General features: G+C 39.7%; 1 protein-coding gene across 1 annotated transcript in view; it reads left to right on the plus strand.

The window, feature by feature from the left end:
- Window positions 1-26,329, plus strand: part of MAN1A1 (mannosidase alpha class 1A member 1) — a 153,862-nt gene that overhangs the window by 64,643 nt on the left and 62,890 nt on the right. The window contains exon 5 of the mRNA XM_063329703.1: window positions 23,725-23,819. Coding sequence (XP_063185773.1) covers window positions 23,725-23,819 — 95 coding nt within the window. The remainder of the gene's footprint in view (window positions 1-23,724; window positions 23,820-26,329) is intronic.

The following is a 26,329-nucleotide window of genomic DNA, read 5'->3' on the forward strand; positions in this document are numbered from 1 at the left end:
CTGCAACTCCCTGTGCTCTGCCTTTATCAGATTTGGGGAAACTTCCCAATTTGTCTCCTAAGTCATAGAATGGTTTAGGTTGGAAGGGACCTTAAAGATCATCTAGTTCCAACCCCTCCCACTAGACCAGGTTGCTCAAAGCCCCATCCAGCCTGGCCTTGAACACTGCCAGGGATGGGGCATCCACAACTTCCCTGGGCAGCCTGTTCCAGTGCCTCACCACCCTCACAGTAAAGAATTTCTTCCTAATATCCAATCTAAATCTCCCCTCTTTCAGTTTGAAACCGCTCCCCCTTGTCCTATCATTACTCTCCCTGGTAAAGAGTCCTTCTCCATCCTTCCTGTAAGCCCCCTTTTAGGTACTGGACGCTGAAGCAGTAGCCGGCTGGTGCCTGTAGTAGGGGTGGGATGTGGCCGGTCAGAGGACAGAGCAGCCATGCAGCGGTGTGAGGGTGCCCATGCTGCCTGGGTCTGTCCTTCTCTCGTGCTGTGACAGCTGTGGAAAGGACCCAGGGCCCCACAGGCTGGCTGCCACCACAGAAAAAACATCTTTAATCAGCCTTTAGTCCATTATATTAGTGGGCGTTCCTAAGGAGGTGGAACAACCTGTGTGCAGGCTGTTTGGAGGATTAAGCTTTCTCACTTAAAAGCTCATTTTATTCTTTATCAGATTAACTGTTTAAAAATCTTGTATTTGCTGTACACACTTATCAGTGTCCTAATTAAAGAAAGCCATGTTTCAGTAAAAGGAGTGATGGAAATAATTATTGTTTGTACTTCTGAATTACATTTCCATGGGTAATGATCCAAAGCTGCAACATATTGTATGTTCCATAATCATTTGTAAGTCTAACTAATCATGATTAAAGAATATCCTATCACACGGACTAGTTCCTAAAACATCCTGCTCACATAATAGTTCATTTAGATAAAGGCACCAAAGTGAATAATTTTAAAAATGAACAAATTGAATACTTTGCCTCTTGATAACAGTGTGTGCTGCTTACTTGTGAACAGAGCTATGGGATGCATTATATTAAACTTCCTAGAATTTCTGTCTTACTAGAATTAATACGAAATGCCTAAAAGTGCTAGAACAGTAATACACTTTAAGTAACTTTTTAAAATTTATTCTATGATTGCTATTTAAACCCAAGCTAGAAAGAATTCCAGTCAAATATCAAACTTCATTTGTAAAACAGCTACAAACACCAGAAAATTTGATTTCAAGTTAAGTAACTTTTTAAGGACTGCTCTTTTTTTTTTTCTTTAAGTCCCTCATAGTAACACTATATATGAACACTTGTTCATATGAGTGCTTCCCTGTTTTCTTTCCATGAGTCAGTGGCTATAAGGGATTACGAAAAACAAACCTGGCTCCTTTAAAGCAGTGCTAGTATTGATTTTTTTGTTTGTTTGTATGAAGGCATCTGGAGGAGCCTGTAATATGGTAAGTTTAAACCATAGGAACAGGACAGATATATTTGCAAACTTTCCTGATTGTTTTGTTTAAATTAAACCTGGATTCATTAGTAGACGTGATTCCTCTTCTAAGCAACGTGGTATGTGATGGTTTTTGGTTTTGTACTGGAAAATAAGATGTCTAGTAAGGGAGAGATTTGTTTTACAAGTGCTTTGTGGTACTTACTAGTCTGATGTAAAATTCCAGTATACCAAGGGTCAGGAGTATTAAATGCAACAAGATTCCCTGTTCTGCAGACCCAGATATTTTTTTTTCCTCTTGCTTAAAGCACATTTCCAAATGTAGTCATATAAGGAGATAATTTGTTAACTTTTGGAGAAGGACAACACTGTGTCCTCTAACAGCAGCTAAGACCTTTCTTGGAATTCGTGGGGATGACAAACATTCTGAGGGGAACGGAGGGTTCCATATGCAGGCCGGACCCTTCCCACAGGGAGGTCTGTTGCCTCCCTGGGGCCCGTGTTAAGGATAAGAGAGGTGGGTGTTGGCCTCTTCTCCTGGGTGAATAAGGACAGGACCAGAGGAAATGGTCTGAAGTTGCGGCAGGGGAGGTTTAGATTAGGTATTAGGAAGAATTACTTTACTGAAAGAGTGGTCAGGCACTGGAACAGCCTGCCCAGGGAGGTGGTCGAGTCACCATCCCTAGAGGTGTTTAAGAAACGTCTAGATTTGGCACTTCAGGGCATGCTCTAGTGGCAGAGATTGTAGGTTTTTTGGTTGGACTCGATGATCTTAAGGGTCCTTTCCAACCATGAAGATTCTGTGATTATTTCTGAGCACTGTAATCTTCACTGTTGGGAATAACAGTGATACTGGTGCTGAAAGTCACAGTAAGTGTATGGCACTGCTTGTAGAGAATATACAACCCTAAATACTGATTTGACTAGCTCTTCTGGTTTACTGATAGCTGGTTCTTATACGTACTGTTAAAGTACCTATAGGTACTAAAGCTGTGTAAAAAGGGGACTGTTTTACTTGAAGATTGGTTCCGCAGTCAGGAAATACATTGCATAGGCAGAAATAAAAGGAGTTTTTAATAACTGCTGTTTGTATGAGTATCAAAAAAGTAAATCCAAAATGCTCTGAAGTGAATGAGGAGCATGTGAGTTTCAGATCCAGCTGGTAAGTTCCCAGATTCCTTTGAAGCTCTTCCATTTTTTGAATGGGATGAGTAATTTTTTTTTTTCCTCAGAGTTAAAATATTTTGAATTCAGCAGCTGTTCTTTCTGCATAATATAACCTTCTCTTTTCTAGGACTAAAGATAGTTATCTTCACTGGAAGAAGTCAAAAAAAGTTGATAATGGTGTTCATACTGCCATTTCTCTCTACAGCATGAAGCAGAAATGGAGAGCTTTCTATATTTTTTTTTTTCCATTTTTTTACTCTGGCAGTATATTCTGTTTGAAGGAACACAAATGTATCCTGATCAGGATGAAGGAATAAAAAACCCACAAGAAACATTTCTTCACAATAATAAATGTTGGACTTTCTGAGTTTCATCTGTTACTCTACCAACTGTTAATTAGAAGTAAAAAAGAAAAAAAGAAGGGAGAAAAAGAGTGATGACATATCACCTAATTAGTTTATATCTGCATTTAGAATAGGAGTTGCAGTGCCACTATTCAACCTCACTTGATCTTGGCCTGCTGTCTGACTTCAGACCTAATCATTGCCCATTTAAAGCAACCATCCATCAGTGATGGCAGCGCTGTCTTATTAATGAGGAGCAGACATGAAATAATGATGCAGATGCTATTGATCTAGAGCTGCCTTTGCCAGGCTGACCACAAAACATTGCTGACTTCATATACCACTAAAACATTCCCCAGAATTTAGCTGTAGCTATTTCCATCTGACTCTCCCCCTCTTATAGAGGTCTCCCTTCATAGAGAATATTTGAATTCTGTAAACACAAAAAAATATAATTCGTCATTTAGAAATCTTCAATAGTAGGAGGGTGAAGTTTGTCACCCATACAAAGGTACTGGCCTGTTTCTGCAAATGAGGAATTTAGGTTCCAGTATAGATGCCTTAGGGATCTTATCTCTCCAGTGTGAGAATTGACTACATGTTTTATCTCCTGCTTCCTTTCACTTAACTTGACACTAATTAACAAGAGGACTTTTCCTTTTATGTCTTGGAAGCTTGATTTCTAATGCTGTTTGAAACTCCAGGCATACTGTATCAGCCTGAGCACTTCTGCGTGAATGCCACTTAACTCCTCCTTAAGCATCTTCACAGACTAGCAGCAGAATTCCCTGTTTGGTAGAAACTAGAAGACTGCAATCGCCTGTAGTTTTCTGCAGCCCCGTTTTCAGATTTGGGTCCTGTTTGCCACCTACCATCCATCTGCTGCCACTTTAAGTGATACATCAGTACTTCAGTGGTGTCATGTTTTAGTTCCTTTAGAGCTCTGAAATGATCTTGATGATTTGTTTCATTTTTATCAATTTATAATTTTTTTAACCTTCCATATTTCATAGAATCCTGGAGTTATTCAGCTTGGAAGGGACCTCAAGAGGTCATCTAGTCCAGCTTCAATATTGGGACAGTGCATTAGGCTTGTCCTTTTAAGAATCTCCTTACATGGGAACCTGTCTGGGCTCTTCAAGACGGAACATTGGGGCAAATTTAGGTTTTCTGCAATGGCTTTGTTTCGTGCACTGTGCTCTTTTACACAGACGTGTCTTAATTGTTCCTCCTGGCTCTCTAGCAAGCTTCATGTTTCTCTTTTTGTTGTTTTTCGTTTTAACTTCAAAAACTTGTTCTTCAAAAATTACTTTTAGCCTGACTTAATAGTTTTTCATTGAACTTGTCAGACGTTATCAGTTTCTGTATTCCTTAATCGGACTTTAATGTACTTTTGCTTTTAATTACCTTCTTTATTGTCATATCAAAAGAAGATAGAAGTTATCTGAATCTTTTGATTTGAGAATCTCGTGACTCTGAACCTCATCTGTTATTCCCCAGGTCATCTCCAGGCATTTTACCCATTTGTCTGTTCCTTTCTAAGTTCATTTCAGCTGGTCTTCTTGATTCTCTTTCCAAACTTAAACATTACCAAGGTCAACCTTTCATTTATAACAGCATGTTGAATTGGAGCATGCGGCCCCTCTTAGACAGTAATATGTCAAACTATAAGTCAAGAGCTACTTTTTCTCTTATAGACTCTGAGTTTCTGCAAGCAGCTGTCATTACAGTGTATAAAAGCATGGTTTATATCTGCTCTGATGTAGCACTTAACAGCCTACTCGGGGGCAGAGAAGGATTTAAAATCTCCTCTGTTTCCCGCAACCACAGTCTGTAATCCCCATTAGTATTTCAGTCTCTTCACCACCTTTAATAGATCTAACACTGTTCTCTTTCTGCGCTAGTCGCATCAAAATGTACTACAGCATCCCTGTGGATTCACATTCTGGAGATAACCTTGACTCCTAAGATTTTCTTTGATGTAGACTATTCTTCTGCTGTTCCAAGCAGACTGCTCTTCAGTCTTCTATTTCTGTCTCTTCAGTTCCTGCGGTGCAATTATACTGTCGCTGTTGATGAAACCCATCTCCGTTAAACAGGTTCCCTGTACTCCAGAAGCTTCCTCGTTCCTAATACGTCTGTCCCCTTTTTCCCAATGCTACTTGCTGAGATGCTCTGCGCAGCTCTGCCTCTCAAGATGGCCCCACACATAATGCTGAGGAAACATCAAAGAAGGGTAACAGAAATGCTGATTTTTCAGCCTTGCACTTAATTCAAATTTTGCTTCTTGGTTTTCCTTCTCTTCCCTCTCTGCTTTGGAGGTGCTGATACCATGACTGGGCACTCTTACTCAGCTCAAGTACCTGAAGCCTTGTGGAGCCTCTGCCATCTGTACACCAGGCACGCAGTCAGCTGCCATCACCAGCAATTTTTGTGCCTCATAATAAAGACCCTGGGGCTACTCTACTAACGTAAAGTGAAAATAGTGGCAATTTACATTGATTCAGTGAATTGCTGTCTGCCGGAGTTCACCAGTGGGTAGGTTTCTCTTTGAGATGTCTGTCATTGGCGCGAATATCCGCAGCAGGGGGACAGAGCAGCTATGGTGATAGCCTGCTGCAGCTGCCACAACTAAGCCTAGTGTGAAACCAGGAGCCAGGGCCCCGATTTTGGTCTGAGAAACATGAGTTTAGAACTCTGACCTGTACATAACCACATTCTTCGCTTTTAGTGGTTTGTTTCCTTTTTACATAACTGAAAGGCATTTCTTTCTGGAGTTTTTTCAAAACAAAAAAATAATTTGGCTTCTCCCATGGCAAACTTATTTGACATGTGTTTGCATTCCTCTGTTGACTTTAGAAATAACTAAACCAAAAAGTTCTATTGCTCATTACATTAATTTTAACTGAAATCCCTGCTCGCCTCCAGACTACTGTAGTCTGGGGCTAAAGCTGGTAAACTTTTGGAAAGGAGAATGGATGATAATGAGAGCTAAGTAATATCTGATTGTGATTGTAACAGCTGGTGTGTTTGACATGAGCTTGTGAACTATATTATTAAGTAGAATTCAAGCAGCTGAGAGGGAGCTGGTTTGTTTGTTCTGAGGATTTGGCTCTCAACCAGCTCCTGCAGTTTCGCTTGAGTGTGGTTCTACAGAACAGTTGGAGAGGGCATGTCTACCAGAAATACTAGTGTGGGGGCTTTCCTTTTGCGCAGCAGCTCTAGATAGACCCGAAAGAAGGATTCTTTGCATGTGGGTTAATATGCTATACAGAAGAAATGTTATGCTATTAACAGTCTGTCCAGAGTCACCATGCACCTGCAAAGGAACTCAGTCTCCAAGACATTTGTCTCTTTCGTTTATCTCAGTGTTCAGTTCTGTCATTTTGCAGCACTAAATGCAATTGAAACAATAAGGAAGAATAAAAGGAGAGTAAAAACATATTGCCTGAAGAGTTAGTGGGATTGTTCTGTTCTGCAAATTTAATTGAAAATGTACAACGTATGGTTAAATATAGGGTTCTGTGGAGCCATTTGCAAGCAGTGGTGAGATTCTTGCAAATATACTATCCATATCTAAAGAATAATCCTTATGTATAATTTTACAGCCCAGAATTTGACTTTTTTCTGCAAATGAAAGCAACCTAAAAATATCTCAAGTCAGTGCTGACAGTAGGAATAGATCAGCATTAATTTGCCCCCCTTTAATTCCAGGCTATGTAAAATATTTGAGAAAGTATATTCTCTCTGTAGATGTATTATAAAAATTCAATTAGGTGATAAGTAGTAAATGTTACTGAATCATCAAACTGAATTTTTTCCCAGAAAAAGTACAGGTAAAAATAATGTATACTTGCATTTTACTCTGGGCATGGAGTAACTCTTCATTTCTTCATCTAAATCTTTCACAACATTTAGCTAGTTTATGTAAGATTCCATTTTGTGCTTTGTCTCCATAGACAGTCTGATCCAGAGGTCATTTTTCATTAAGTCGAGAGTTAAGTAGATGATAATGTCCTCTCCTTATTAGCTTAGAGAAGATAAACCATCCAGTAGATTCCTGTGTTTTTCATTCTGTTGTCAACTACTAAGGTTCCCAAATATGACTTTAGCAAAGAATGCTTCTACTTTTGTATATTTTTGCAAAAACTTAAATTGCTTCTATTAAAGAACATGTAAGCATTAATTAATTCTAAGTACTTTAAATACGAACCAAGTGAATAGAAAATTATGATGAAATTGGCAAATTTCCTCATCCAATTTGCCATTTGAAGGATCAGATTAGAGATTTGTTACAAACCACCACTTTGTGCTCAGGACAAGTCCTGCTGCTTCAAGCTAACTGAAAATCATTGAGCAAATTGAACGCCTAAAATCAGACGCAGACATCATTGCTGTTCTTGCATGCCCTTCATGACTTCAGCAATAGGAACAGATAATGGCATCTTTGCTGCAGAAGAAATAGATACCCTTTTAGTCTCCTTTGGAATTAGCAGTACATCTTGCTCAGCAGATCAAATCTGAAACAGATACAAACAAGGTTCAATGGCTTTAAGTTTGCATGAACTCTTGGGATCAATTTATGGAGAGTGCTAATTGGCCAGAATATTTTTGTTTTGGCAGGATCTATTGCTTGCGCTTTTCAAACAACATAAATCTGAAAGATTTGAAAGGAAAGATAAAGAGGGGGCTTTTTACCAGATCCATTGGAAATTGCAGGAATCCACATGCAATTTGTGTGCCGTTTATTTGTAGAAATGCAACAGTTGAATAATGTTGATAAATGTTGTGGTTGATAAATGAGTGCAGTTCCTGTCTCTCCTGTGCCAAACGCTTGCCTCTGCCATATGCAGACTGTATTTGCACCCTATGTGCAAATGATTGAGAAGGAATTTGGAAAAGATGTTCACATGAAAAATCCTGTGCCACTTCCAGCACAACGGATGCCAAGGGGAATTTGGGTTTTTGGCAGGTGTTTGCCCCTAATCAGAGCTGTCACGAAGCATTTGAAAGACAAATCTTTGTTTTCCTCAAACCAGTGAATGTAAGGGTTCAGTTTGCATAGGGCTAAGTGCAGAGAAATGGGCAAACTGCAAACTTTTCTTAAGCCAAGGACTGGCTTAAGAATGAACAAAATCACTTCCATGAATATTTGAAAAGTGAAAAAGAGGAGTAGTATATAGTGACAGTGTTTCATACAAATCTTGCTTTCTTTCCTCAACGAAAAATAGTTTAGGATATATTTAAACAGCGGATCCAGTTTCTTAGCTCACTGCTTACATTGCAAGTCTTTTGTCAACAAGTAATATACTTTTGTATTCCCACAGATGTTAGATGGTCAGCTATCTTACTGTTTAATTTTCTGTAAAGTGTAAGATATAAGAGAGGTCAGGAGGTGGTAAAATATTCTGAAGAACTTGGATTCTGTTTGATGTGTTCAGCTCTGATATTTTTCACTTAACACCTTTGATTCCTTACATTAACCCACCTGACCTTGATAACTCCTTCAAATAGTAGATAGTTAAGACAGTATAGTATGAGGGGACTCTCGTCATTCAGATACATGAAGGCTCAAAAGCTTATTTTAACATCCAAAAAAACCAACCTTATGTAAACTGACAAAACTCTAAAGCAAACAAGGAAAATCATTCCAGCAGCAGTGTCACCGGAGTAGAGTCAACCTTCAGTTAACAGAAAGCAATCTTCCTTCTGGCATCAAGGGCCAGTTCCATTGTTCCTTGTGATTCAGATGCATTGAACTACCGAAAAGGCTCTGTAACTAGTTAATCTGAAGAACTAGATGTGTCTGGTTTGTTTCTTTTTTCAGCCTTTAGGCAGTCATCTGCTTTTGCAGGCTAAGCAAAATAACACCACCAGTTGTTTTTGGAAGCTGGTTCAGTCCAGTTAGTGCTTTAAAGTCATGTTGTCCCTTAAGGGGCAAGTTGTCCTTAATTTTTGCAAGCTCGACTAGATAATTTTGCAGTCCAGTAGATCCTCAGGATCATCATGTGAAAAGGATACGCTGTGAACTTCATTCTCTTCCATTTTTCTTTGAAAACTCTTTTTTGTTTTCTTCAAACCAACAGCTGCAGAACAAAGTCAGCAGCTCACAATGCTGTTTCTTAAAAGATGCTATTTTCCCCAACTTGTTCTTAAAAACACTATTCATAGTGTACAGACAGTTTCCATCTTTTTCTCTTTATCATGCAAAACCAGTGAATAACTCAAACCTTCTCATCAGCATTTGCTGCTTGTAGGGTGCCTCTTACAAACATCCTTCAGTCTATGCTCAGTCTTTTTTCTCCAGGGTTGCTTTTATTTGCATTTATATTCTAGAGGGAAGAACAAATAATATTCCTGATTCCAGGCAAGATCAATAACTGCTGAGATGCTCTGGGCAAACATTGCCACACAGCTGCAGGAGACGGTGGGGATGGTGCTCGGCATGTCTGGGCAGACTTACTCCGATCTTAAATGCCATCAGTCTTTCTGATTTGCTCGAAGGTTGTGTGTTAAGTTAATATGGTTATTAACTGACCCAAGGCCAAAAGTAAAGACTTATGGGGATAGCGAGAAGAACTCCTTGCTCAACCTGTTTTCTCTTGACGGACTATGACAGTTGGTGGTAGAAGTGATGAGTGCAGCTGGTGCTAAAATGCCCCTTTTCTAAATCATATTTTTAAGACCTTTTTTATATCTAATTCCAATTTGAAATTACAGTTAAGGTACTATCATGTTTTAATTAACATACCATTAAATATAAAAATAATGTAGTGAAACCTCTGAAGTATTCTCTCTAGGAACGGCTATGTGAAGTGTTCGGTCAAACGGTAAAAACACTAAAGCCCTGTCATGAGTTTTGGTAAAAACAGAGAGAGTTTACGTGACTGTCATGTCTTTTTTTTCTTTTCCCCTGCTCCCAACGGGGGAATGAAAAGCAACGTAATGATACCTGTATATGCTAATATGCATACTTGAAATATTTATGACTACTTCTAACCATTATTTCCTCCAAATATACGCTGCATTCAAAAATAATGTTAATCTTTGGGGAGGACATCTTATGGCTGTTTAATTATAGGAATGATTTTGAGGTTTAACTCTAAAAAAAAGTTTTAACTGCAGGGAATTCAGAGAAGCAGTTGAATCTCCCATAAATTTATTACTTGCTGGCAGCACTGCTCTTCAGTCAGAGCACTTGTTTCTGACTCTTAAGAATTGGAAATGTCTGCTTGCCTCCTTGTATTTCAGTCACTTTAGTTTTATGGCTTGTCCAGTAAGAGAAATAGTCTTACAGTAAACAGAAAGGAATTGAATTAGTCTGCCTGATGATTTAACTTGCAACATAAAAGCAGCTTCTTAAATCAGAGTTCTTCTCTCTTGAAGCCTGCCATTTGGCTTACATAAAAAGAACTAGAAGAGAGTTCACATTTCTTATATTTAATTTAAGGAAAATACACAAGCACTTTATTTAGACTCATTTTGGATATGTCCGTTATTCATCAGACAAGTCAGTGACTGTTGTCTTTTAGAGAAATCTCAACCATAAGAAAGCAAGCGCTGAGTTAAGAAGCCATCATCTTCTTTTTCTGCTATACAAAAGAAGTTTTTTCTTGTTACATTAGTTACAGAAAAAGCCATTTGAGGTCTTGTGGAGGGAGGAACCTGCAGAGTATGCTAAATTTTAACTTGTTGCTCTCCCCTGAAAAATAACTTTTTAGGAATGCATCAGCACCACTGGTAGTGTTACAAAACTCACCTGTCATGGAGTCCAGCTAAGCTGTTTGCACAGTTGCAAACCCCGGCCTGAATTTACCCAAATGGCACCTTCTGTATCCCATTGTTTTTAATGGAATTTACCAAAACAAATGAAAGAAGTAGTTTCTATGATGTTAGTGGTAGTGACAGTCATCAATATCTACTTGTAATCTCAAAGACCACTGAAACGTTAGGGCTGGAACAGATAAAACTCTTGGTTCCTTTTCCTTATATATAAAAGTGAAGCAGAAGGAGTCTGTAGCTGCTGGTGCCCAGAGAAAGATCAATGAGAGAGTTTTATGATCAAATGGCTTGTTCCTAAGTGATCCGTGCTGTAAATCTAACAGAGGGACGGTTGGCACTGTCTTTGTACTTGTGATCATTGTACTTTTTAAGATATTTATGATGCTTCCAGTATCTGAGATCACAAAATCTGGAAATTCCTGTGTCGGCTTCAATCCTAGTATAAGGATTAAAAGAAACGCTTTACTGTTTAAACATGGGACAGCCTTAACATACAATGTTAATTTTCAGTGAATACTCATTATATCTGATACATATTTAAAGAGTAGAAGAAACACTCTAAATGAGTAGTTTTTAATTTATTATTCTTGTATCCATGAACACATTAAATTAATTGTCAGTGGAATTGCCCATGCAGGAAGAGGAACAGAGGATCTCTGGTAAAGGACACTAGAGTAAACTTTAATGCAAATGAGACTCCTTAAGCTTTTTGTGTTTAAGGAAGACTGTGTAAAGCCTGGAACTCTGTGATTTTACGCCCAACATCACGACTTGTTTTTAAAACTTTGGTGTTCAAACTTGACAGTTTGGATTCTCATCCTGCTTTGTACCTTGCCCTAATCCTTGTCACCCACATTGCATGTAGTTCGCTAGTTATTAGTGGTTTTTGTTGTTGTTATTATGAGTTTACTTCTTGCTTCTTTCTAAAGGAAGACACTGCTACATTACAAGAGGGGATTCATGTTGATAAGTAGTTTCCAGTGTCTACTGAAGCTATAGCTTGGACAAAATTCACTTAGGACTATACTATGACACTGCCCTGTACATGCCCTAATGCTGTGCCACAATATATGTGTAACATTTATATAAAACTTTCAGCAGAAACTGAAATGTAGGAGGTTCCCTCTGAACATGAGGAAACACGTTTTTACTGTGAGGGTGACTGAGCACGGCACAGGTTGTCCAGAGCAGTTGTGGAGTCTCCATCCTTGGAGATATTCAAAAGCCATCTAAACACATCCTGGGCAACTGGCTCTAGGCGGCCCTGCTTGAGCCAGGCTGGTTGGACCAGATGAGCTCCAGAGGTACTTTCCAACCTCAACCATTCTGTAACTCTGTGAGTTTTCACTCACAGCTTCATGAAAACACAGCCCCTTGGCTGTCTGGAGCACTTTGTGTGAAAACAGCAGGGAAAAGGAAAACTTTCCTTTCTCAGGGCATGGCACTACCACTGCAGACCCACGGCAATTGCTCTACAGCCATAGGAATAACTCTCTCCAGAAGGAGCAAATCCTCAGCTGGCTGGAGGAGAGCTACTCTGTGCTACCTGGACTGAGGACATTGTCAGTATAAATTTTAACCGTTTGAGGACTTGTCTGTGAGAGATATAAATACCTGACTTAAAATACCTGTGATGGTGTCAGATTGAGCATATGTGGTGATTCAGGAAGACCACCCTTTTGAGGGGGACCAGAGCAAGAGGACAGAGTAGTTTGGTTTGTGGTTTTTTTTTTTTCCATTGGCTTGGCAAGGTGACCAGGTTTGCTCTGCAGGTTCCCATAAGCTCGTGGTTTGTTCAAGGAAGATGGCAGAATATGGGAGATCCTGAGCCTAGGACCCTCTTGATTCTCTCTGCTGAGACTTGTTTCATTAAGCTAGTATTCTGATGTTGGAGTAAAATATTAAAGTCAGCAAATGAAGTTAGACAAAAAATAATGATCAGAAGAATGATTAAAGTAGGCATACCTGGATATCCTGTTCACACTGTTATACTTGTGTATTTGATAAGCATGATTTAAAACTCTTTCCATTGACAGCTGGAACAAACTTACAAGTATCACATAACACTGGCTGAAACAAACAGCTCTCCTTTTTCTGTTGAGTTAACGTTAAAAAGCAAATAGAATACCCTTTACCTATGCAGAGTGATTTTACCCTTTTCTGTGCTTACCGTCGTGGACTAGGAGTGAACTTTAGAGTGAAGGCATCGCTCTAAATCACTTAATGATATCGGAATTAAAAGATACAGTTGAATTTACAAGGCCAGGAATGAATCTTCTGTTAGCACTTTATGCTACATTAACTATGTAATTATTGATTCACCATGCAAAGTTTATTAGGGTCCTCCACCCCACCCCCTGCTTTCACACAGATGGTGCTGCAAATCACCTCTCAACGGTCACCTGCTTGAAAGGAGAGTTTCATATGCAAAGTGCTATTCTTTGTTTAGATACGATAGCTTGCAAGACGTAAAATGAGGCAGCTATTTAAATTTGTTGTTACAGCACTTGGGCTGGGTACACAAGATTAAATAAAAAGAAAATTAGGAAGCAGATGCTTGTGGCTTAACAGAGGAATTGTGCTAAAAGATACTCTTCATTACTGGTGGATATGAGTAATTTTACTAAGGCAGCTGTTTCCTTAATCAGGAAAAACACAAACCTCTAAGATGACATCCAGATGTTTTCTGTATCGCTTCACAAAATAATGAGTTTCCATTGTATATGCCATATTTTTAATTCCATTCGTATTTACTTATGACCAATATATTTTCAAATAAATGTATCAACCTCCTCAACTGTAGAAGACCAGAGTGCTAAATATGTGACATGCTTTGTGCTCGTGACATCCTTGCCTGGTGTTAGTCTACGAGTTGCTTTTGGGACTACAGTGTCTCTGACCAGCACCCAAGCGTTTGAATATCAGACTTGTGCAGGTTTTAGGGGCATTTGGTTTGTTGGGGATGGGAGGGGTTTTCTTGGGAAGGAGTTTTTTAGTGATAGTGTCTGTTCATATTTTAGATGTGCCATTTTATGGTGCCTTTTACAGGGCTGCCTGTTGTTCAGGGCAGGACATATCATAGTGTTGATACATATATAATGGGATAACATCCTGTTCCGGTTATGTGGATATCGGGTAAAAACAGAGATTTAAAACTTCCACTTGCTCTTAGGTGTGGGCTCAATCCGCCGTCCCGGGCTGCTGACAGTTTTAATGCCTGCTAGCTTGCCATCTGCCCTTGCTAGAAACACATGCTTTATTTGACTGGAGACCTGGGATTCCAGGCTCTCTATTGCTGACAGGACGCAAGACTGGCATCTCAAATCTTTGACACCGATTTACTGACACTGAGCTGTTTCCTAATTTACTTACTTATTTATTTGGGGTGGTGTGTCATTTCACAGTCTTACAATTTGAGCGCAGCTTTTGTAGGCGCGAGCCTTGTCAGCTGTGGTTTGGGCCTCGGGAGCCAGCTGCCAGCGCACAGTCGATCTGCACCTCTGCAGCAAATCCAACCCATCACTCGCTGGGCATGCTCTGCATCACACCTCTGGAAAAATTAAGGCTGCCCTGAGTTTGGGGTGAGGAATTCTCAAAGGCTTTTATACCTAGCAAATTCCTTTTATAACAGGCAATCGCTGAAGTTTCTTTACTACATCACCACCTTTTCTTGAATTATCGCAACAGAGAGATTATTAAATGGTTGGTTCGTGAGCTTTCCGGCTACTAATGGCTTGTAGCTAAGCTTTTAATTGGGCAAGTATACATAAGCTTTAAAAAAACTAATGCTTTCTTGACATTAGTAGATAAATTAGCAGCTACTTTTTTTCTTGCAGTTTAAAAGTTCTTCCTGTTAAATAGTTCTTGTAGTTTATGTCTGTGCAAGCAGTCTTAAATACACATGAATAGGGCAAAAGGAAATAACTAAATATAACTGGAACAAAGCCTTCCTTTATGATTTTTTTAATTATGCAGTTATTCAGCAATCCCTTCCTTCATTCCAATTTTAAAGTGCAAGTCAGATGTGTATAAGTTACTGTACATTAATATTTCTTTGGTTTATGCCTTGCCTTCTTTCTGCCAGTTTGTACCATTTATTACTGACCTTCCAAAAATAAGATTTTCAAACACAATATATCAATTTAGAAATTCTTTAGTTCAAAAACAACTGAAGTAATTACACGTGTTAGCTACTGCTGATAACTTGAGGGGTTTTGTGCTTGTTGCTACGTACATTTGGATTAAATCTGGAAATCTCTCACTAATCCAGTTACTTCCATTTGATTAAGTTCCCTACAGTCTTTTCTACAGGGAGGGACTCTTCATGGTACTATGTGATTTCTTTGGTACAATAATCAGCTAGAAAATAAAATTAATTTTCTTGCCATCAGTGAAACCATAACAAAAAAGACTAATTGAATAAAAGAAAGGATTTTTTAATTTACGATTGGGTTGGTTTTGTTGTTTTTGTTTTGTTTTTTTCAAAAATGTAATCTAATTTTTGTAATAAGCATCTTTTTAAAGTGGACTTGCTTCTATGAGCTGGTGACCAGCGTACTGGATTATTCTGTAAATGGCAGTACAAATCTAAAAGCCTACCCGTGTTTGTTATTTCCTCAAGTTTTAAAAAAGCCACGTACTGCTCTAGCAGTTTGCAGGTGAGATAGAGTTGTGGCACGCAGATATCAAAAGCTGCCTGAATCTCTACAGTAAGGTTATTTGTGTACTTCTACAGTCATGATTTAAAAAAAAAAAAAAAAGAGGAAATTTATGTGCACCTTCCTGAATCACCACCGTCATCTTGGGTGCCAAGAGCTTTCGCAAGGTCTGAGCGCGCTGACGTGCTGCTCTCACCGATGTGTGCAATATAAGCTTTGGATGTCCGTGCTGAAAAGCTCACTATAAATGCTACCCCGTGGCTCTTTCAGCCTTAGGTTGGGAGAGAAACTCCCCTTTTTACTACAGGATCTATATTTTCCAGGCTCTCTCTCTTCACTGAAAACCGTTTGTCTTTTAACACGTTCCAGCCCAGCGCCGGATGACAGTAGATGCTGAGCAGGATTGTGGGAATGGCTGCAGATTGTCATTATTTTTAAATTAAACGTTCCTCCGGCTTTATACAGCTGTGATATTGTTTATATGTGTGAGGGAGAGATTTCTACGAAAACTAGTGCTGCTTTGAGAATTATAATGAGAGGGGAGCATCTGCGATTATTTACCAAACTAAGTTTTGTTTAAATTTAGTCCTTTTCCTGGGATTTCTGACAACTCCTAACTCCAAGATGCCCCTGGGCTGTCCTTTGTTAACAGCTTAACTTGTGCTCCCTCTGCCGGTATCCCGATGGGATAGAAACCCGGCCAGTTGCGTTTTGCTAATCTCCAGGGAGGAGGTGACTTGTTTAAATTCTCCATAAAATAAAATGCTGCTCTGTCCAGTCAATATTCTCGTGTGAAGGTGTAACAAACCACGCTTTGTAAAGGAGCTAAAGCACAGGTTTTTGCCTTCACTTTTATGTGCTTTTATGGAAACAGTGTGGATTTAAATTTCCAGCACATCGTCAGCTCTTCACTGTCCAGGCTGACTACGCCTGGGATGCCCCACTGGTGGGTTTGGCTCAGGCAACGTTGGATACTTCAGGGTGTTTAGTGCAGAAGCACCCCCTTGCCTCTGTAGGGAAATTTCCCACATCCAGCCAAGCTTCTGAGCTCCAGGTTGGTGCAACCCCAGAAGAGCCAAGCCTGCTCCGCTCGGCCATCAGTGACCCTCTGGTCCTGGGGACTGGAGGGAGGCCTATTAGCTCTGAACAAAGTGATACAGACGGGCACAGGTGCTTTGGGTCCAACGCTATGCCTGCAAACCAGAAAGCCTTCCCAGAACTCACAGTGCTGAAGATCATGATGCTGACTCAGGTGTCGGCGTATGTAATCAGGCTGATTAGCTCTGGCTTGTCTTTGACCCCTGTAGGTGTAGCCTCAAGTGGAGCCGCTTGTTTTTCATGCACTGTCCTCTTCTGTATCCCAGTAGGAAGCCATGAGGTTGGGTGCAGCCCTGGGCTGGAGGTGGGTTCATGTGTTGATGTGGCATTTCACAAGTGCTCTGCTCAGGTCTAGCGGGAGCAGGGCTTGCCCAGAGCTAGCAAGTTGCCCTTGGACCCAGGCTGTTTTCTGGGAAAAATGCTCAAAACATGCTCTTGGCACTTCTGGATCTAGATGTACAATAAATACTACTAGAGCTGTGAAGATCCTAAATTAAGTCCATTGGGTTCCTTCTGTCAGGACTGGTTACCACACTGACAAGACATTATTGCAGTGCTTGTTTCCAGAAATGTTATTAACTGTCTCCTCACCTGATAGAACAGATGATTCGTAACTGACTTATCTCAGTCAGGAGTAAGTGAGGACTAACTGAAATTAAACTCAAAACCACCTGCTAGTGTCAAGATGACAGTAACTGTGAAACCAATAATTGCTGCTAAATTAGTGCCAGCAGCTGGGTAACTTATCCAGGTGTCATGAGCGCTGAAAACATGTTATAGGAAATGGTTTCAAATAATATGATACTGAAGTGTTGTGTCATTTGGTATTGGAGATAGTAGAAGAATTCAGCTTGTGGTATTTCAAGTATTCTGGTATTTTGGATGGAACACCACAATTTTTGTAGCGTTTCTAATCTTTCATTGTAAAAATAAAACAAACGGAAGCATAGCAGAAATATTGTATTGTCTTTCAGGGAAGAAGGTATTGGAACAAGTTCTTCTAAGGAAGTTCCCTTTTGTTAGCAGATCACTTTAAACCTAAATCAACATTTGTTACACTGAAAGGATTTCTACTGTGTTCTGAAGAGCAGCAAAGTGGCCTGTCCCTGTTCATTTTTCTGCTCTCGTTTTCTGCTTTTGCACTGAAATATTAATTCCTTACCCTACTGGGAAAGGCAGTCAGGTACAGGAAAGCAAGCAATAAATCTTACTTAGTGGCTTGTCAGTTTCTATCTGTAAATAAAAACCAAAAATGAAAAATGCTTAATTTGACAGTATTAGAAATGTGGAGAAAATGTCTTTGTCAATTGAAAAAAAAAAAAAAGTAAAAAATAGGATTGTTTCCTCCAGTGTTAAAATTTAACTTCTGAATTCCCTCGTCTGGAGGACTTCTTAAGGCAGAATTCTGGCTGTTCTTTAATTTATTATATTGTACCACGTTATGGTCTTTTCTGATTAGACATGCGTCATACGCAATTCTAAGATATTTCTTTGTTTCCTGTGTTTTCTTTTCTTCCTGATTAGCAACAGCAATTAAATCTATTATGAGGTAGTCTAACATTTTCAAAGGGGTTTGTCATTCAAGCCAGAGGAAACATTTTTGTTTATCCAGAGGAGATAACATTCTTGCACTATAATGAAAGCCAGTGCTTACCAGATGATAGCTCTGGTCTTAGCTCTGCAGTTGCTTCTTTGCAGGCAGATCCTCATTTCTCTGTGGGAACACTGTTTTCCCTAATGAGATTTGATCATGGGCACAAGAGTCTGCAAAATCTGATTGATTGTAGGACTCGGTCTTCTAACACGAGCAACACAGTTCTGGGTGTATGACCTCTTTTAACAATGTCTTTTAGAAGAAAAAGACTTCTTCTCTAAAGCCATTTAAAAAAAATAATGACGAAACACACTTTTGATGTCTGCATGCCACAAGGTTGTGTAGAGAAATGCGAGTAGCTGCTTTAAATTAAGTGGGTACTTGGAAACTTGGTTCATTAAATTCACAACTTCTTTTTCATCCGTCTCTGTATCCTAATTCACATCCAAAACCTCTACATTGCATCAGGGGCACAAAGTAAGCAGAACCTAAAAAAAAACCCATACCCAAACTGTTTTTCTAGTAGTGCTTCGCTGAATTAAGGAAATTTTTATTAGAAAAAAAATTACTGTGGGAAATCTGCCAATGGAAGTACTGTATAGGTAAATGTGGTTACTTTCCTTACCCTTTTCAGTGACAGTGCTAGCAGTCCTACTAGAGTGAAAGGTACAGATTGAATGACTTTTGGTATTGGGAATCACAGTGTGCATAGGTACGGTGCTGTGCAAGAGCACGCCTCCTAGCAGCTTGTGCAGTGGTTGTGTGGTAGGAGACATTCCCTTAGTTTGTTCTCTCTTACGAAGACCACAAATACTTACACGGATTGAAAAAAAATAATTAAGAATACTGAATGGAGTGAGAAAAATAGCGTTTTGCTCCTTGGATTGGTATGTGTGTTGCCTGTGGAATCGACAGAGTAACAGGAAAGCCGAGCGTGCGCAGCAGTGAGGTGGATTTCTTGGTTACGTATTACAGGTTACTCAAGATGTTCTTCGAAGAATTGCTGGCTTGGTGTAATGGTGGTGGTTGGAGTGACTTTTGTGTTTGTAAGGCACTTGAGACTGGTAACTCAAAGGACAGTGAAGGTGCTGCTTTACTGAGTATTGAGCTAATTTTAACTAACAATTCATAGCCTACTAATATAAACAGAGATCTCCATAGAAAATGTAGTAACTCTGTCTTCTGTATAATCTATTATACGACTATAGTAAGTGTCTAATTTGCTGTAGTGCTAATTTTAATTATCAGTAGGACTGCAGAGTGTGAAGGAGTCCGTGTACTTATTTCACAGAGGAGTCCTATTTATACAGGACCTTCCAACAGTGAGAATCAGTATCATACTAGTTTGTTAGAGATCTTACCTAAGCCTTTTAAAAAACATTAATAATACTTTGAGTTTAAAAAGAAGGATTATCTCACATCCAGTATCTGTCTTCTGGTAAAAATTAGGTTTGAGAGAAATGTTTGAGAAAGCATTTAATATCCTACCTAACTTGGTAGAGTTACACACCGATCATGTATTTCTGACTGGTTTCAATTACCATTTTCTTTCCTGAATCACAGTGCTTCAATTAGATACTACACTACAACGAAGAAAATTATTCTATCTGAGTTAAATATTAGTACCATTTTTAGTGGTTTGGTTGCTTTTTAGAGGTAGCTATAGTACTTTCCTCTGAATCCTCAATTTAAAAGAAGGGATGGATGACAGTGTGGCTTAGTCATTGCATCATCTGATGAAGGGACAGGTGATATGTCAGGTAAATAACTCCACAGCCCCTCTTCCTTAAAAAGTTTGCAGTCTAGATATGATACAGCAGCGGAGCAAGTCATGGAGGTCTTGGGAGTAGTTTGTAGACTTTTAGAACTAACATGAGAACTAATGTGGAGTGAAGGGTGGGTGCAGGCATGGGACTGTGACAGCTTCTGCCTGGTGTGATCCAGTCGGAGTACTTCGTGCGAGTAAGGCTTCATTACTGCTGGCTGAGCATCCATAAAGAGAGGCCAGGAAAAGTCCCCGAGCCTCTCAAGATAACCACTGGGATGGGAAGTTCTGCTGTGGATCTTTTCCTTTATTATATATAATGTGTCTCGGTTTTGTGCTCTGTCATTTCTGCCTTTACTCTGTGCATCTCAGTAATGGCTGTCATACTTTGTGCTTACCAAAAAATGACTTTGCTGAGTGATAGTGGGGAGAGATTAGGGCTTGGCAAAAAGTTGAAATTCATGTCAGCAATAGAGATATTAAGTAAAAGTTTCTATTGTTTCTTTGCTTCTATTATCTGAACAAATATCTTACCCTCTACAATATTTATTTCTTGTCCAACATTAGAAGTTTCTGCAAAAGAAAAATACGCTGAGCATTGCAGACAGTGTGCGCAATGATCACAACCCCTGCTTTTCCTAATGTTATTTTTTAACTGTTAAAGCTGCAAATTGAAAAATAAAGTGGTTCCTTTGTTAATCTTCACCCTTTCACCCTTGCTTTCAGAGCATAATTTTGCTGAGTGAAGTTGCTATTTATTGTGTTCAGTCATTCAGTGTTTTATTCTTGTCATTCTTGCCGATGCTGTTCTACTTAATAGATAGTGATTTAGCAGTCAGTTGTTCAGCCATGTTAAATTAGCCCTAGAGATAAAATTGGATAATGTCCATAGTTGATTTTTTTTTTTTTAAAAAACTTTGGAAGGGGAAGGAAAATCACTAGCATGCATTAATAATAATCTGTTGAAATTCTCTTGTAAACAAGAAGTGCATCTTCACCTCAAGACTTGTTCTAAAATTGTACGATGGTTTGAAAATATTTTTTCTTTTAAATTCTCTGTTCCTAGTTGCCTACTAGGAAAATTGTTTACTACATTGGCAGAGGTGTATTTTGGACAAGAAAGAAGTTAGAACGCCTGGCTTTGCTGTGTGTTCTGATGTTGGTGTTGAGAGCACTATCCTTGCCAGAAGTGAATTACATTTTCCTTCCGTATCTGTATATGGAACAGTATTTCCGTACTGCTTTGTATCGGATGTGTTTGTTTTTTCATAACCATTATTTTTTACTTCATTTCCATAAAGTAGGCAATTTTATTTTGAAAGAAAGCAGGTTGTTAATTTATAAAAGAAATACAATAGAATTTAAAAAAATATGTGAGTTGGTAGAAATATTTGAAAGCAAAACATTATTGCTGTACATCAAAATCTTAATTAAGACACTAAAATGTTACTTTTTTGTCCAAAAACAAATATTGTAAAAGACCTCTTTCTGAGCTTGCACGTAATCTTTTTAATGATGAAGGATTAACACAGCCTGTAAGGTACAGCAGTTATTGAGCCTTGCTTAAATATGTATGTGCTTTTTGAAAGGGAGATGTCCTTGAGTACATATGGCACCTTTAGCCACATTTCATAACATAAAATATCTACCCCCTTTTACATGTGGCAAAAGATAGGCTTTTACACTGCACAGCAGAAGCTTCTACAGAAATTTGGGGTCCCTGTGCGCCCATTGCTTGTGAGGGTCATTGTAACCTCTCTCCTGTTTGTACGTCAGTGTTTCAGGGCAGAGGTGCTAAGGTAAGCGGGTGAGTTGATCGCACTATATGTTGGGACAGGCTGAAAGAGCAAAGCATAGGTTTGGGTTCAGCAGACCAAAGTGGAAAAACGTGGCTGCGTAGTGTGACGAGAGCTCCTGGTGGGGTTACTGCCACTTGCTCCTCTCAAGGAAGTCTATTAAGAGATAATTATGTTCTGCACCAACTGTTTCTCAGTGTCCCTCAAGGTTTTAACCCTTGGGGAGACTGAATTATGTACTGGATGAAGACCAAAAATCCATAACCAGTTCTCAGCAATTGGTACACAAAATTGATACACAACCAGTAAACCAGAAAGTCAGAAATAACGTTGATTATGAAGGGATTTCCAAGCAAATTATTTTCCCTGTTGCCTTGCTTCAAGATTCTCCCAGCACTCACTTGCAATCCACTCAAAAACATTTTCTCACTCCAGCTATAACTTGACTTCAAATTACTTAACCTCCCTCAAAATATCTTGTACTGTAATTCTAAATCTTGGGCTGTTGTCAGAGAAATCTTGAGATCTGTGTCATACAAAGAGACTGTGGGGTAATCTGGAGCTTCTTTGTGGTAACGTGATTATCCCAGAGTTTCATATTCTCTCCTGATCACATATCTTTCAATAATAAAAACCGTTCCTCAAAGTGGCTTTTAGAAAGTGGGGATTTTATAAATTGTATTTTGCTTGTGTGGGAAGAAATTTCTTCGCTACCTTGTTTTGACCAGCAAATGTCTTTATTTATGTATTCACGTAAACACATATGCATTTTTTTTCCTTCTCTGAAAATTTGCTGTACTGTACTTGGTTACACCGCAGGATGGATCAGACGTATGAGTTTATTTCTAATACATAAATAAATAAAAATTCATCATAAATATGCCTGAGGGGGAAAAAAAATGAATTGAAGGGAGCCATTATTAGAAAGAGAGAACGATGAAGGTGACTTTGCTATTTTGGCTACTACACCTGGGATAATCCCTTTCAGTGTTGTGCAGAATCCCAGTGTAATTCCAAGTAAATAGGCCTTGAACATCCACATATTGAAATCTCTAAATAGGTTTCTATATTTAAGTTGGAACAATATTGCTTCTAATTAAAAACTCTCTTATTAGAGCAGTCAGTGCTCGAAAAGTCAGGTTAATGTAACCTGGGTTGAGCTGGCACTTGAAGGACAGCAAAATCCTTCTAGCTTTGTAACTATTACTCCGCACGTAAATCTTCCTGATGTTAAATTGTTTGTCCATTCTTGTGGACACATGTTAAGCAATTGAGGTCTTTCCCCTTCTTGTTTTTAAGATAAAATCTGAAACTCTTTAGACACTAAAGACCATTTAAGTCTGTTATCTGTAGTTTTATATTCCAATTTTTTGATTAATCATGGCATTGATACCCATTTGGGTATAAGCCAGCTGAGTCTATAAGACTGTGGTGCTGCAAAAGTACAATTTTTCTTTTTTATTTTGTTGTTTTGTTTTGGAGAACGGGAGGGGAGGGGATTGATTTTGCTGCAGATTGTGCATATTGGCCATGCAGCATATTGGCAGAAGGGCAGGCACACGGTGATCCAGCCTGTTTTCCCAAGGCACGCTGGGCCACCAATAATAAACCTCACGCAGAGCAAAGGCTGTGTTTCTGTGGCCACACCCCCACCACTTGGGGAGGAGGTGTCCCTTGGGGCAGGGAGCTGCCTGCCAGCCAGCCTGGATCCAGCAGCGCCCGGATGATGGTCTCCATCCCTGACCCCAGAGCACCTGGCAGGCACGGCGAGGAGTGCACAGGCAGCTCTGCGCACACCGGAGTGCATCTGGCCACGCTGATGTCTCTGGCTTGACGCCAGTCGTGCCAGATGCAGGTCATCTGGGCATCGTCATCGCATGATCCTGCTGTGTGAGTTCTCTCATGTCACTGTGGGTGATGGAAAATGGGTTGTGCTACTTCGTTCCTTCGACGTCACTCTGAAGGACACTTCATTGTGCTGAGATGAGACACTATATGCACAATAACGATATTATCTAAATTAATTTAGTGGGATAACACTGCATTTTCCAACACTTTGTTTCTTCTTAACTTCCAGGTTTTCCGAAAAAAGGCAGTGGAGCTTGGAGAGAAATTACTACCTGCTTTCAACACTCCCACTGGGATACCTTGGGCATTGCTTAATATTAAGAGGTAAAACAACTGCTTTTTGGTGACTACAGCATATAAAAAGTTATGTTGAAACCATCTTTGTCATAGGACTATTACAACTGCTGCACAATTTTTGTCTTTCCAGCTAGGTAAAAGTTGACATGAGATACTTGGTTCTGCAGTTTAAATTAGGAAATTTAAGTAGATATATGTTTTACGCACTAGAATACATATAGAAATACATTCATGCACCTCAGAACTGGCTGGTTTTTGGTCAGTTAGTATGTCGCTAATCACTTTTCCTGAAGTCCTTCATTTCTTTTAGGGCTGTCATACATAGGGTAAGGGCCAAAGGACATCTGCTACTCTGAAAGGGTAAATTTTCCTGCCGCTTTGTACTCATATTCTTACCTGTTCTCAAACGTGATGTCAGCATACCGAGAAACAAGAGTAATACCTGCTACAAGTGACTCGCTGTTTTGCACCCTCTCCCGAGGAGTGGTTGTGCTTTGAAGACAGGTGTGTGGTTGCTGTAGGAGATGCTCTCCTGGAGTGACTCTGGCCTCCAGTATCTGACTCCAGGCAGATCTCCGCAATTCTTTGCACTGCCTGGGGAAGAATATTGAAAGGTACACCTGGGCGGTATAGCTGTGTATTGGCAAGGACACATCAGCTTTCTTCATGCTGCGGATAAACCCCAGCACCACCTAGCACGCAAAAGGGAAACAAGGAGAATTTCACATGTGTGTGTGTGTTGGTGTCGTGTTGTGGTTCTTTGCCTGATTCCCTCCTTGACAGTCAGCGTCTCCCACTGTTGTCTGCTTGATCTGTATTTATGGGTACATCTTTTCCCCAGAGCGGGACGTACACAGGTGCGCTTCCTTGGTTGGCTGTGTTTGCTTCGGGCTTCCCAGTAAACTGCTCAGAGCCAGACCTACAGAGCCCCCTGGTACGTCAGTTCAGACAGGTTTATCTTCTGCCTCCCTTTCAAACACAAGTGAGGTGGGAGGCAAAAAGCACCTCTGTGTGCAGGAGAGGGAGGAAATTCACGCCTCCTGAACTTTCTCGTCGTTGACGGGCCTGATTAACTTCTGCCTGGTGATGATCCTTGGACTTTGACTGGTTGGTTACATGCACGCTAATGATCTCTTCTCAACAGACTGTAACAACTTCTGCACAAGTTCAGTAGCACAACAGCTGGAGGTTTGTTAGTTATTTGTTTTTTAAGCTGTTACAAAACCTTATGTTATATGGAACCCTATTCTAAACCTACATAGTAGAAGCTACATATTCTAAACCCTTTATAGTATGTGTTAAACGTATTTGAGGTATTTAGGCTAAAAATTTGTCTTATATGTAGCCCTTATCTAAATCTGTGCTTCTCTACTAAATATATCAATGGTTTATGCAACTAGTGCAAATTCTGTGTTTGGTCTTTATGTTTTGTCATAGAATCATCTAGGTTGGAAGGGACCTTCAAGATCATTGAGTCCAACCATCAACCTAACACTGCCAAAACCACCACTAGACTATGTCCCTAAGCACCACATCTACCCATCTTTTAAATACCTCCAGGGATGATGATTCCACCACGTCCCTGGGCAGCCTGTTGCAATGTTTGATAACCCTTTTGGTGAAGAAATTTTTCCTAATACCAAGTCTAAACCTCCCCCGGTGCAACTTGAGGCCATTTCCTCTTGACCTATCACTTGTTACTTGGGAGAAGAGGTCAACTCCGACCTCTCTACAACCTCCTTTCCGGTAGTTGTAAAAAGCGATAAGGTCTTCCCTCAGCCTCCTTTTCTCCAGGCCAAACAACCCCAGCTCTCTCACCTGCTTCTCATAAGACTTGTGCTCTAGAGCCTTCACCAGCTTCATTGCCCTTCTCTGGACACACTCCTGCACCTCAGTGTCTTTCCTGTAGTGAGGGGCCCAAAACTGAACACAGTAACAACTGCTGTGGTGCACTACAAACGTCAGCCACAGCCACTACAAGGCGGTGAGGCGAAAAGGATTCATTGCATATCTGGCACTGAAGTGAAAGAGGATCTTTGCTGAGATAACTTTCTTTAGTATGGCAGAAAAAGTTACATTAAAAGCTGGGTTCTTGGTTATTTATTCTGAATCCTTGCACATCTGCCTAGATTTGACCTTCAGTAGATGACTCTTCCATAATACTGTGCATAAACAAATAACGCTGTCATCCAGGCTTAGGAAATGCTAAGCCACTGAAGCCTGCATATGTTACAGATCTAATACACCTCATTTCTGATCAGTATTTTATTTGATTTTATTTTGATTTATGCTTCAAATTGGCAAACACTCACAATAGATTGTGGGTGTCAGTGGTTATTTTTAAATTACTATTTTTGGATTAACAGATGAGCTGGATGTTTGTTTCACTATGCAAATGTTCTTCATAAAATAGTTTGTTTTCTCTGCTCGTCCTGTATAATCAAAGCCAGACTTGCTCTGTCCTCGAGTGCCTCTGTGTGTAAACTTCTATATGTACTTTTGTCGGAGTGTGTCCTTACATACCAAAGGCATCCACC

This window comes from Chroicocephalus ridibundus, chromosome 3 (genome assembly GCF_963924245.1).
Source record: "Chroicocephalus ridibundus chromosome 3, bChrRid1.1, whole genome shotgun sequence".
Classification (NCBI taxonomy): domain Eukaryota; kingdom Metazoa; phylum Chordata; class Aves; order Charadriiformes; family Laridae; genus Chroicocephalus; species Chroicocephalus ridibundus.